General features: G+C 37.1%; 2 protein-coding genes across 3 annotated transcripts in view; one reads left to right on the top strand and one right to left on the bottom strand.

Annotated features, from left to right (window-relative positions):
- CFAP47 (cilia and flagella associated protein 47) overlaps window positions 1–10,564 on the top strand; it is a 270,139-nt gene extending 259,575 nt beyond the window's left edge. The window contains exon 63 of one of the 2 annotated variants that reach the window (XM_063393003.1): window positions 7,566–10,564. In XM_063393003.1, coding sequence (XP_063249073.1) covers window positions 7,566–7,775 — 210 coding nt within the window. In that variant the 3' untranslated portion in view covers window positions 7,776–10,564. The remainder of the gene's footprint in view (window positions 1–7,565) is intronic. The other variant, XM_063393002.1, reaches the window with a different exon arrangement.
- PRRG1 (proline rich and Gla domain 1) overlaps window positions 1–12,548 on the bottom strand; it is a 531,308-nt gene that overhangs the window by 329,696 nt on the left and 189,064 nt on the right. The gene's annotated exons all lie outside the window — the stretch shown is intronic.

The following is a 12,548-nucleotide window of genomic DNA, read 5'->3' as shown; positions in this document are numbered from 1 at the left end:
AGGATTACAGTGCTCTTACTTTAAAATGTCTTTCACATTTCCAAGGGTAAAGTCATAGTCCTAACACTAACATATTTTTATTATTAAATTCTTTGAACAGTGAGTAGCAGATTTGTAATTTTTGTGTGTTTCAATGAACAGTGATAATTAAGCTGTAAAATAGCAGAGATAGCAGTGTAAGTTCTTTGGTTTATGTTCATCATTACAATTGTGTTGTAAAGGAAAATGAGAGGTTAAGATTATGGAGAAAGAGCCTACAGTCATATTTTTCTCATTTGTTTTGCACATTAAAACCGAACATTGTATGTACAAATTTTTCTTTTGTTTTATTACCCTGCTGAGAACCTAATGCTGAGAAGCTAATTAGCATTAACATATATGTAACACTCTGTCTGTACCAGAACTTAGTGTGTACATTTTATTAACTGAATGTATATATATATAATCAAAATCATATTGTCTAATTTACATTTCTGCACATGAGTCAGATATTTTGTGGGATATGATATGGATTCTTTGAGACTTAATATTCATGAATACTTACAGTAGATTTTATTAACGGCAGGAAACCTTAATTACTTTGCTGAAGCAGTTAAAGTTCCTTAACCATCATTAAAACTTCTGTTCTCAGTCAACTACATATCAAAACAATTGAAGTCAGGTAATTATTTAAATAGCTGCTAGGAATCAATTTTGCAGAAGTGACATAGAAAATTACTTAAAAATTTTATGTAGATCAAAGAATGAACTATTACAAAGAGGCAGTAAGGAAAATAATCATGCTCGTTTCTTTGGAAAAGCTTGTAGCTTTGAATGAGGACATCACAACCAAATTGAGCTACAGGTAAGAAACAGCGAAATGGTGCCTGAACTGTATTTTTAATAGGTATTTTTCCATAATCAAACTTCTAAATTCAGAATTGCCTTCATAAACAGTGCAGTTCTGACTGAACAAAAAATATTACCCCTGATGATAAATAAGTGAAGAGAGCACAATTCTCAGATAAACTGGGGAAGAGGAGACTCAGAGGTGACCTTATCACTCTCTCCAGTTTCATGAAGGGTGACTGTGGTCAGGTGGGGTTGGTCTCTTTCTCCAGGCAGCACTGACAGAACAAGAGGACACAGCCTCAAGCTGTGCCAAGAGAAATTTAGGCTGGATATTAGGAAAACTTTTTTTACAGAAAGGGTAATAAAGCATTGGAATGGTCTACCTGGGGAGGTGGTGGATTCACCATCCCTGGATGCATTTAAAAAAAGACTGGATGTGGCAGTGGGTGCCATGGTTTAGTTGGGGTTGGGGTTGGGTTGGACTTGATGATCCTGGAGGTCTCTTCCAACCCAGTGATTGTGTGATTGTGTGATTGTGTGATTGTGTGTAACTGTAAAGTGCTGTCAGGACAGAAGGGACTTCCTGAGCCACAGTGACACCCCAGAGCTGTGATGTGCCAGAGCTGAGGGATGTCAGCGTGCAGCTGGGGCAGGAATCACAGCCAGACTCAAGGTGGAGCAGGCAGGAGGCTGAGAATCCTCGACAAAGGGCATATTCCTGTTGGCTTGCAGTTAATTTCCCTTCACTGTGCTGAATTCAGCTGGAGACCAGAGCAATTGCTTTGTAATTCATGTGTGAGGCTTCTGAGATATTCTAAAGCAGAAGGCACACACAATAAGTCTTAAATGATAAAATAGGTGTCAGAGTGAACCAGATTGCAGGTAACATTATCAAGCCCTCCAGAAGTCAGGCTTGTGCACCTTTATTACTGAATAATCACCAACTTAGCCTATGGAAGATAGCATATCAAAACCATTTGTCATGCTGTTCTGCAAATAAATGATGCAGTGTGCCAGCTACTGTACCCAGGTGTGGTTTCTCTAAACTTGTCTGTGCAAACTTGCATATCTTAACAGCAAACAGTGCTGTTACATATTCAGCAGCTTGCTGAAACTGCCTTGTTCCTGGTGGATTTCTTAATTACCATACTTTAATGTTATTTTAAATTGTATCTCTTGAAAAGAATGAGCAAGGAAAAATGTAACTAACTTACTAGAATAATTGAAGTAGCTCCCCTTTAAATAGCATACATGCTGGTGTCAGCTTGAGTTTTAGGATTGCAAGCAGAGTGCAGAATCGGTACTCAACATTTTTGATTCACAAGCAGGGGGAAAGGTTACTTTGCTTATTGAGACTTACAGGTCTGGTAATGGCAAAAGGTGATAATAATGTGGGAACCATTTCTGTAAAAGGGTATTCAGACCATTGTCAGTCCTGGAGGATTCTGATTGTTTAATGTCTAAGCAATGTTGTGAAACACCTAATATTTGAAGTGCAGAAATCAATTAAGTAAATTTTAATTATATCTGGAAGTGTTCTTTAAGCTAAGACAATCATTCTTAGCCACCTACTTCATTAGAAATTGGTCAGAGCCTGGATGGGCATTTGTCTGCTTGTGGGAGATGGTTCTTATTGCTTTGGGTTTTTTCTTCTTCTTTCCTCACTTATTAAACTGTCTTGTCTTGATCCATGAGTTTTCTTGCCTTCGCTCTTCCCTTACACATTTCCCATAAAAGTTTGGTTTCATTGCATTCTGTATACACTGATTGTAATTGGTCATTTTTTTGTTTGTATAACAAAACACTGCAGTATAAATTAATGCCTGGGAAATATTTGATGCAATACCTGTAATTTCCTGTGGTTTAACTTTTTTAGGAAGTCTTGCAAATTTTATTTTGATTTTTCTGAGTTAACACTGGTTGGAAGCTAACTAGAATACAATATTCCTTTAATCCCTGATCCTTGCTCCCAATCCCTTTCCTAACACAGGTTGCTTTGGCAATTATTTATGATTTACATCAGTAGCACTTCCAGCCTACAGTGAACACCCATGGATAATCTGTGTTTTGCAAATTAATCCTATGAATCACGAGGCGTCAGTAAAAATGGGTTGGATACCAAACAAATAGATTTTTATATAAATTATTTGATGACTGTTACCAGTATTGGCTGAATAATATGCTTCATGAACATTACTCAGTCAGCCATCAGAATGATTGAATGACTTACTTGAATAACTTACATTATTTAATAAAAAGTGGCAGTGTGTGTCACATTTTTTAATTGTTAAAAACATTTTTCGGAGAGATTTAGCTCAGTTGCTGGCCATAACTCCAGTCAGGTGAGCCAAATTGTTATTCTCTTCCCATTTTGATTCAGGTATATTGAGCTTTTGAAAAAAGAAAGTTGTTCTTTTCAACAAGAAATCCTCCCTCAGATTGTCAAGGACATTCAGAATACGATCTGCTCTTTCTTCTTAAATTGTGTGTGAAATAGGCCTAGATATGCATCACAGGGAGCCTGGATTCTTAACAACCTGTGTTTGTATCAGACATATCTTCTTAGCAGAGATTCTCTTTTGTAATTCTGTTCTAGTCATAGTACAGATTGCAGCAGATTTGATACCTTCATCTTTAGACTTTGTTACTACCAGAGCTAGCATTGGAATTATTCCAAATTTGATACAATAAACTGCATTGCCTTAAAAATAGGAAGAGCTCCTCTGATTTGGGAAATTCAGCCTGCTTTTGAGGCAGGCAAATACTGATTGTAAATCAAATATTCCATCATAATTCTGTGATCATATGTGGATGACCTTTGAAAGTCTCTCTTCCTCCTCTCCACCATTCCAGAAAAGTCTGAAACTGTGATGATCTGTGTTTTCCTTTGCTGTGACGTGTCTGGCCTGGAAACCCAGAGCAGCAGTTTTGAGGCACTTGCATGAATTGTGAAGATGATAGATTTGCTCTTGCTGCAGTTTTCATATTGTTTAGAATAATTACCAAAGTTAAGCTTTACAGACTTATCCCAAAAAAAATACTTACGGCTTGTGCAACTGATAATTGTGCCCTTGGAAATTAAGTATTGAAGTAAAATAGATGTTTGTGGTTGCCTAAGGTTTACTGAAAATTACTTAAATTTAAGTTCCTCGAAAATTCTGATTTCTGGGTGGTTCTAATGCTAAACAAAGAACCTCAAGTTATGTTGACAATGACAGTAACTTTTCCATGTGTGTGACACTCGTTTCCCCTTTGGCAGAAAATGCTGAGCTTACATTACACAACAGGAGATTTTTTCACTTAAATACACAGTTTTTTCTTGATGATTGTCTCCAGTAGTCTTGGATGATGGCACATGATTTACAATAGGTGAACTATCATAGTTAAAGATAAGATATTAGGGTGGAGTTGCAATGTCTCCTGCTACAGAACACCTGACACAGCAACAGAATAGGCAGCTTTATTCGACAGGTCAAGCCATAACTCTTTTTTTTTTTCAATGGACACACAATCCAGGATATTTCTAGGGCAAACAGGAAATTAATAAAAGGTTATTACTACCCAGAAGTCTGTATCTATTGTTTGATGCTGATGATAAGGGAAGCTGAGAGATGGCATAGCCCACCACAGACTTTTTGTTAAATCCCACTATTACTAATACTATAGACAGTCAAGTCACCATGTATATGGATTTCATGAACAAAAAATATTTTAGCAACTTTCTACTCAGTTTAAGTCACTGGCTGAAACACCTTTCAGATCTTTTCTCTGACTTTGAAATAATCCATGAGACTTGCACAAAGTGAATATGACCCTGAGGTTAAATTACCTTTAAACTAAATCATTCATCTGCTTTATTAAAGAAAGATAAACTGTTTAATTTTGCATTAAAGTTAATAAAATAATGAGCTAGCTTTGGAGAGTCACTTCTCTTAAATGACAGCTTTATCTTTGGACATAAGATTTGGATGCTGGTTCTTGTCACACCTGCTTTTTGCTGGCTTTTGCTTTTACCTTTACAGACAGTAGAGTTACTAGTTCATTTCAGAGTATTAAATAAGGTTGAGAATAAAGATGAGTTAATCTGCCTGTTTTACAGAGAATAATATTCAATTTAAATGAGATTTTGATTTTAGTGGGATAGTAATGAAAATTTTGAAAAACTATGCATGCATGGTGAAATATCTACTGAGTTCTCATTTACTAATCTTGCTGGAATAAGGTGAGTCATTCAGCAGACACCATGTCAAATCAGTATTGCCAATTTTCAAGTAGAGGTTTCTTTAAATATACACAGCAAAAACCCCTCATCTATTCTTTCAACATTGATGCAGAAAAGTATAATTCAGTTACCAAAATGGTGGCTAAAGCTACAATTAGGGAGTCATATGATGATGGCATTTAGGAGCTTTAAGTGCATGCAGTATATCTGTGAAATAATGTATATGCTGTATAAGTGCACAGCAGAGCACAAAGCCTGAGCCGAAGAGTTTATGGTTTAATGTTCTGAAACTTCTTTTTGTTGAATATCTGCATTATAAATTCAAAACTGCTTGCAATGATACTCCTTAAATATAATTTAGCACTGAACAGGGTCACAATTAGAATGGTAGGAAGAAGCATATGAAAGATAACAAAGATAAACATAATAGATTCAAACTTTTTCAGTGGCAAGTAGAAAACTGATGTAACAAAACATAGTAAAGTCAAAGAAACATTTTACCATGCTCTTTTCCCCTCTTCTGTATGTTGCTGTAAATATGGGATGACTCCAAAGAAAGCTGGAGGTGGAGAAAGTTCACTGCTCATCTCTGGCTTTTGTAGTGACTTACCTAGACCATGATGAAATGACAGAATGCAGTAAATAACAAGACAAATATACACACTGTGCTTTGGAGATGGCTGATAGCGTTTATGGTGTGTGAAAATCTGTCACAGTTTGTGTGGATATTGTGGCATCTCTGCACAGGCCAGATCTGGCTGGGGTAGGGACATGGGCAGCAGCAGAGCAGGAGCAGAGCTCACACTGCAGTGAGCAAATGGCCACAAATCCAGAGTGTCAGAAGCTGGACTGTCAGCTGAGGGAAAGACTCAGGAGCTTTGAGGGGTGCCTGTGGCACTGGTTTCCAGAGCAAATTGAGGGCATATCAGCCATTCTGACCTTTTGTTTCTCAGATGAAGAATGACACTGGTGTTGGGTGTAATGTGTCTGTCTACAATTGATTGTTCTAAGGATTAAGTTAGCTTTAAATGGGAGATGAATTCCATGAAGTCCAACTCCTGCTGTAATACAAGACTCTGTGACCCTGTGAGCTGTGTCCCTGTGGTTCAACACAACAGGAGAGCACCAAAAACCTGCTCTGGAACCACTGCTGTGTCCTGTGGAAAGGCAGACCTGGGGAATTTGGAAATATCACTTATTTCATGTGACCATCCTGCTCTGAGACCGCAAAGTTAGAGAGTCTGGTGTGTTCTGTGTACTGTTCATGTTCTGTATAAAAGCCAAATTTCACTTGTATGAATATATTTCAATAGACTTATACATGCCATATTTTTACTCAGTCTTCCTCTATGAGTTCTATCTCAGAAGGAGAAAAAGATCTCCAAACATAAAACCTGGGATTTTCAGTCACTAAGTGTGAGGGAATTGATGACAGTCTGTGCCTGAAGTGGGCACACAGATGATAGAGATACTTTGTCCTTTTGCACAGTACAAAACTGGACATAATGACACATCATTTGAGATTCTGTAATATCTTCTGGGTTTGTAATATTTCTGTTGTTAGTCTGCAGCTTTGGGTTGGTTTTTAAAAAAAGATAATAGAAGACTAAAGCCCAGGAACATACCTTTTTCCAGATGTAATGACAGGAAAGTGCCAGAGACTTGGAATAAAGACCTGTTTTCAAAAATTAAAGTGATAGGTTATGAAAGGAAAATGATTGGAAGATCTGCAAAAATTACACACGAGTTTTTAACAACCAAAATTCTGTTTCAGGACAAATGAAGCCATGGCAGATAGAGAGCAGTATCCCCTAATATTCATAGAAATAAAAGTCCTTGAACATGGATAGATGGAATCTGTAGTAAGAATCAGGACCACGTACTCAGGAAGAATCAAGTATTCAAGCATTACAAGACATGACATGGAAACATATGTTCCACTCCTGGAGACCGGTTATAAACAGAGAGCAAATGAAGAGTGTCATTTTCAATCCACATAAATGTGCCTCAAACTAGAGATTCCAACATGAAGCTTCAATTCTCTTGTGCATACTCTGAATCCTTTGCTCTGAGTTTTGTTCATTGTTTTAATGTGAAAATCCCACCATTTGATAATACCATTGTTAGAGATGATAGAGCTGCAAGTGAATCCTACAGTGCAAACATGAGGCTTTTATGTTGGAGTATGGAATAGTCACCTTTGAAAAACATACAGAGCTCTTCAAAAACATACAGACCTCTGGGATTTTTAAATAAAAAAGGAATTTTAGATCAGCCAGGGAAGGTAAATTTCTCATCTTTGTTATGCCTGGTTCTGAATAAAGCTGAACGTGATTTCAGTTTCAGATTTTGTGTTCCAGGAGTGCAATTCTCATTCTGTGTTATTCCAGTGCATTACATGGAAATGGCCAAATATCTTTTGAAATCGATGTTGCATCTTAAATCACTGATGAATTTTCAGGGTATTTGATCATTGATTTTTTTGATTTTTCCTTTCTCTGTTCATTTTCAGACACAATCAATGCAGTGGACATATGTAATCAATGGGCTTCCTCCTCAGACTGTACCACCTACAGTGGCAGCAAAAGTCGTTTGCACCAGCAGCTACACAGGATCCTCCACAGCCCAACAGCGCAATTTTGTACGAGAAAATCTGAAACTTATAACCACTGGAGCATCCTCTCCAATCAAAGGAGCACCTTTGGTCCTTAGGAAAAAATAGAGAAATTTATAATCTGTTAATTTTTTGGGTTGAGAGAACAAATAAATTCTGCAGATTAAAAAAAATATGGTTTGTTAAATTTTTTTTAAGCAGGTATGGTATGCACAGATTGTATGTTCTGTGTGGAAAACTCAGAGTGTCTGAGCCCTAGTAATATTCCTGTTCTTCTATAAGGGATTTTGGATACCTAACAATTGATTTATGTCATAACGATGTCAGCAAGTTCAGAGAAAGAACTTTGAGTTTAAAAAAAAATATGTCTGAAGATTGGGTAACTCAAATTAATGCTTTGCTGTCTAAAGGATGTTGGTTTAATAAGACTGTAATAGGAAATTTCAGTGAACATTCTGTGTGATGTTCAGCACATTACACCCATGCAAACCAAGCAGGTAAAAACAATCCCTATTGTCTTCCACAAGAAAATCCTTACCTTTTCTTGCCTTGGCAAATTTCATTAATTAGGACATCTTTGTTGTGTATAAAATAACCATCTTGTTTTATTCATCCCATACCATTTCAAGTCTTTGATAATTATACATAACACAGAAGTGAAATAAAATGTCCTGCTGCAGTAATTTTATGTCAGGTATATTTTATACAGTGCTTTAGATTATTAACATACAGAAGGCTATGAGAAGTCAGTGAGGAATGAAGACAGATTTTCCTTTTTTTCTTAGAATAAACAAATCAGAGGTGCTATCTCTAGTGTGTTTCTATTTTAATTCTTTAGATGGGAATTCAGGCTTTCTCTGCTCTTGGTATAATGGGGAAAATGAGATCTATGCAGACATTCTTTTTAAGATCATTGGATGGGTAACTCCTGACTCCTTTCTTCACTGAGATTGTTTTTCCTGATTTTACTAACTGAACATAAATTGTATTTGTGCCTTTATTTGGATGGCAAAATGTACTTTGACAAAAAGATGGCTTGGCACAGATAAAGTGCCTCCTTGGCTCCAGTACAGAACGAGCATCCCTGCTCAGGAATGGAGAGCCTGAGAACAACCTATGTAGGTCAGGGCAAATGAGCACCAATAAAACCCTTTTACTGCAATGGGCTTGAGGATTTTGTTTATGCCACACATTTTTAGAGGAGCTATTACAGAAAATGTTTGGGACACATAAAACAGCAATGGTGCTGTTTAATACCTCCTTCTAAATGCAGGGTGTCCCATTTTGGTCAGAAACCAGGTAATCTGAAGTGAAAATAAAATCAGCTTTATAAATTCAGTGCACAACTCTGGAAAGATCCTGTCCATACTGATACCTCTGGAAGACATTGAGAAAGAAGCTGTTGTAATATTTATCTTAAATGCTGCTGAGACCACAAAAGCAGCTGGATTTCATAAGAAGGCTCTATCTGCATAAATAAATGAAGCAAGTGTTTCTCTGACCATAACAAATCAGAATTTATGGATCAGCAGTGGTTTCACAACTAATGATCGATGTTCTGGAAATATTTTATTGACATCTTTTTGTAAAAGATTTTTTATCCTTATTTAACTCCTTTAAAGTTATGCTTTCCTATTTTAAGTGGCACTTTTTTGCAAGATGCACAAAATTTTGTAATTCTCCCAGAAATGGATTAGCAGGTGGTTTAGAGGTGAATCACTTAAAAATTACATGGTGCTCACTCCAGAAATTTTATGCCCAATTTACTTGCCTGCACTTGCAAATTTTGTCATACATCTAAACATTTTAAACATCCATGGGAAAATTTGCAATATAATAGTACCAGGGGGGTGTTTTCAAAGGAACCATTTATATTATCTATTTTAAAAGGGATGAATGCATAATCTGTGCTTACAGGACAAAATTACATGTTTTTTTTTCAATGTGTGCAAGGTCAGTTCTGAGCTGTGCAAGATATGCCATTGTCAGCTGAATTTGGACCTAATATTGAAAATGTATTTTTTTAATTTTTTATAGTTTAAGACAGAACTAAGCATATTTCTTCTAATATTGAGAATATAATTGCAAAGGTGATTTAAAAAAAGACCACTTCAGCTGTGTGGGTGTAGCATACAGTGTTTTACATAATATCTGCATGCATTTATGGATTACAATGACTATATAGACTATTAAAAATAAATTCATTTTTACTTCTTAGCTTGCTATTTTTCACTTCCATCACAGAGATGACAGCATTATTTGTAATGCAAGGAATAATTCCAAGTATATCACTTAAAATACAGTTTCTAAGCAGCAGCACTGGAAGATTTCCAGAATGATAACTTGTATTCATTATTTGCTTCCTCCTCTTTACTATAATTACTGAGCCATTTTGAAAATATTAGTGTTTCAAATCCTCGAAGGAAAGGTCTGGCATAGGAGAAGATTACAAAATTCTGGGGTTTTTTACTTAAATATTTCACTTCAAAGCTTTTGGACCCACCATTAAATGTGAGCTTCAGAAGAGCTGGGCAAGATGCTCACCATCACTCTGCACCCTAAAAATGTAATCTGCAGAGGAATGCAGCTGCTGGAGATGGAGCTAAACACCATTGCTGCAGTCAGGGCTCAGGTCTGGAAAAAAAGCAGCCCAAATAATTTAGCTTTGAATTAATTCTAAATTACTGTTCATTATCATAATCTTAAAAGGCAATGAGAAAGAATGAACACAGCCTCGAGTTATGGCTTTTGAAGATGCCCTTACATTTTTTTCTGTGCTCTCGTGCCACATCAGTAACCAGTAGGAAACAGCCACTGTCAGTAACCAGTAGGAAAAAAACCCCAAAACTTTGTTTCTCCACATTAGAATACCCATCAGGATCCTTTTCTTCTGAAAAGGAAAAAAAAAGAAGTTTTTCCCTTTACAATAATCTGTGTAGGCACAGCAGAATCTCAGGGAAATGAGGAGGTGCTTGTTATTACTGTAAATAATAAATTATTGGTTATTACTGTAAATTTATTTACTGTAAATAATAGCTCCTAATTATAGCTCCTAATAAATTATTATTGTAAATAATAGCTCCTAAACAATTATTGGTTATTACTGTAAATTTATTTACTGTAAGTAATAGCTGCTAATTTCTCAGTGCTAATACCAATTAGTGATCTAAAATTACACCTGACCCCAGTTATATGTTTTGAGTCATAGAAATACCTAATTGATAAAACACAAGAAGTTTTTTGAAGTCATTTATGGCCAAATGTTTTAATCACAGTCTTACATGCCCCCCACGAGTCAGCTGTGCACTCCTTGCTGGTGGCTTGGCAGAAATGCTGATTGTCTGACCAGGGAAGTCCCCATGTGTTTATTTGTATTTCTTCCTCCCTTCTCTCTCTATGCCTCACTATACTGATCCATCTATCAGAATAATTAATCCAAGGACTAAAACCTTATGAGGCAACACCACTGTGTATCACAGAACTCGTTAGTTTGGGAGTGAGGTCTGTGTTTAAATTGGTTCAGATGCAGTGGAGCTTTTGCAGCTCCTGGTTTTATGTGACATGTCCAGCGGTGGGGACAGTCTGCCCTGGGGGCTGCAGCATTGTACACTCAGAGCAGTGGCTTCAAAGCAATCACCTTCTAATAGTTTGCATTTTGGCTGAGCTTTCCTTGGCACAGTGCACACAGGAGGGTGGCAGCAGGGTGACGTGGAGCTGCCATCAGCAGCTCAGCTTGGAGAGGGTTTTGCACAGATTTCAATAATGCTTGTTCTATTCGTGTCTGGCTCACCACGGGATCAATGACACTCGAAGGCTGTTTAATACCTGATCTCTCTCACAAGATACAAAAAGGTTTAGAAGTATCAAAACTGCCCATCGAAAATAATAGAAGGTCAGCATTAACTCCTGTGCCAGCGTGGGTTTTGTCAGAATCAGGAGAATGGGGAGATAAAGGCTGCTTTGAGCACAGGAGGTAATCATGATCAGGTAAAGAGCCCACAGTGCCCTATCCATTCCTGCTGCAAGGAAAGGGATTCTTTCCATGCTGCTCTTTGGGACTGAAGCCAGGTTAGCAGAGGACAAAATGCTGAACCAACAATGCTCTTACTTTGGTGAAATACCACGGCAGCAACCAAATCTGAGCATGCACTTTTTTCCTCTTTCATCACAAACCCAAGCTAGCAGAAGAAATAGAAAGTTGTGACTCACCCTGCAAATAGCAAACACTGGGGAAAATATTGCTGGATATTAATAGATATTCCTAGGAGGAAGGCTTAATATTTAGAATAAGAGAGAAAATCCCTGGCTTTGCCTTGCTATTTATTTGCTTGTGAGGCGTTTCACAATTTTATTTCTCCCTGCAGTGACTGCTCATTCTAAAATAAATGACTGAACAGTGCTTTACTGCTGACACAGATCACAGTTTGTTGCTAATGGAATGTTAACTGCTTTTTAAGTGACTCTGAATAAACCTACTGATCCATAGAAGATTCATCTAAAAAGAGATCCAATTCATCTACCAGCTTTTCTGCTTCCACTGTCATGAAACATATTTTTCTGCAGTTCAGTTTACTGCAGTTTCTGTAATACTGGTAGTGTCAGATTTCCTGTAGTAGGATATGTTACATTTTGAGACCATGGCAGGATGACAGTGTGGTGAAGTCCTGGCAGGAATTGATGCCAAGGTCACTGCACAGAAAGGTGTCTAAAAATCACTGCTTGGTGGCTAAGGAAATAAAGACATGGAGCAAGGACAATCTTTGACCTTTTATTTCCCTCGTTATTGTGTGATTAACTTCCTTTCTACAAAGTGTCCAGCTTCTCCTGGTAAAAAAAATAAATAGACTTGGAAACCTGGCAAGTCACTGCTCTTTGCACCAT

The sequence above is a fragment of the Prinia subflava genome, chromosome 3 (assembly GCF_021018805.1).
Source record: "Prinia subflava isolate CZ2003 ecotype Zambia chromosome 3, Cam_Psub_1.2, whole genome shotgun sequence".
Lineage (NCBI taxonomy): Eukaryota > Metazoa > Chordata > Aves > Passeriformes > Cisticolidae > Prinia > Prinia subflava.
Note: the sequence above shows the minus strand (reverse complement) of the source record. Positions and strands in the feature narration are given on the sequence as shown.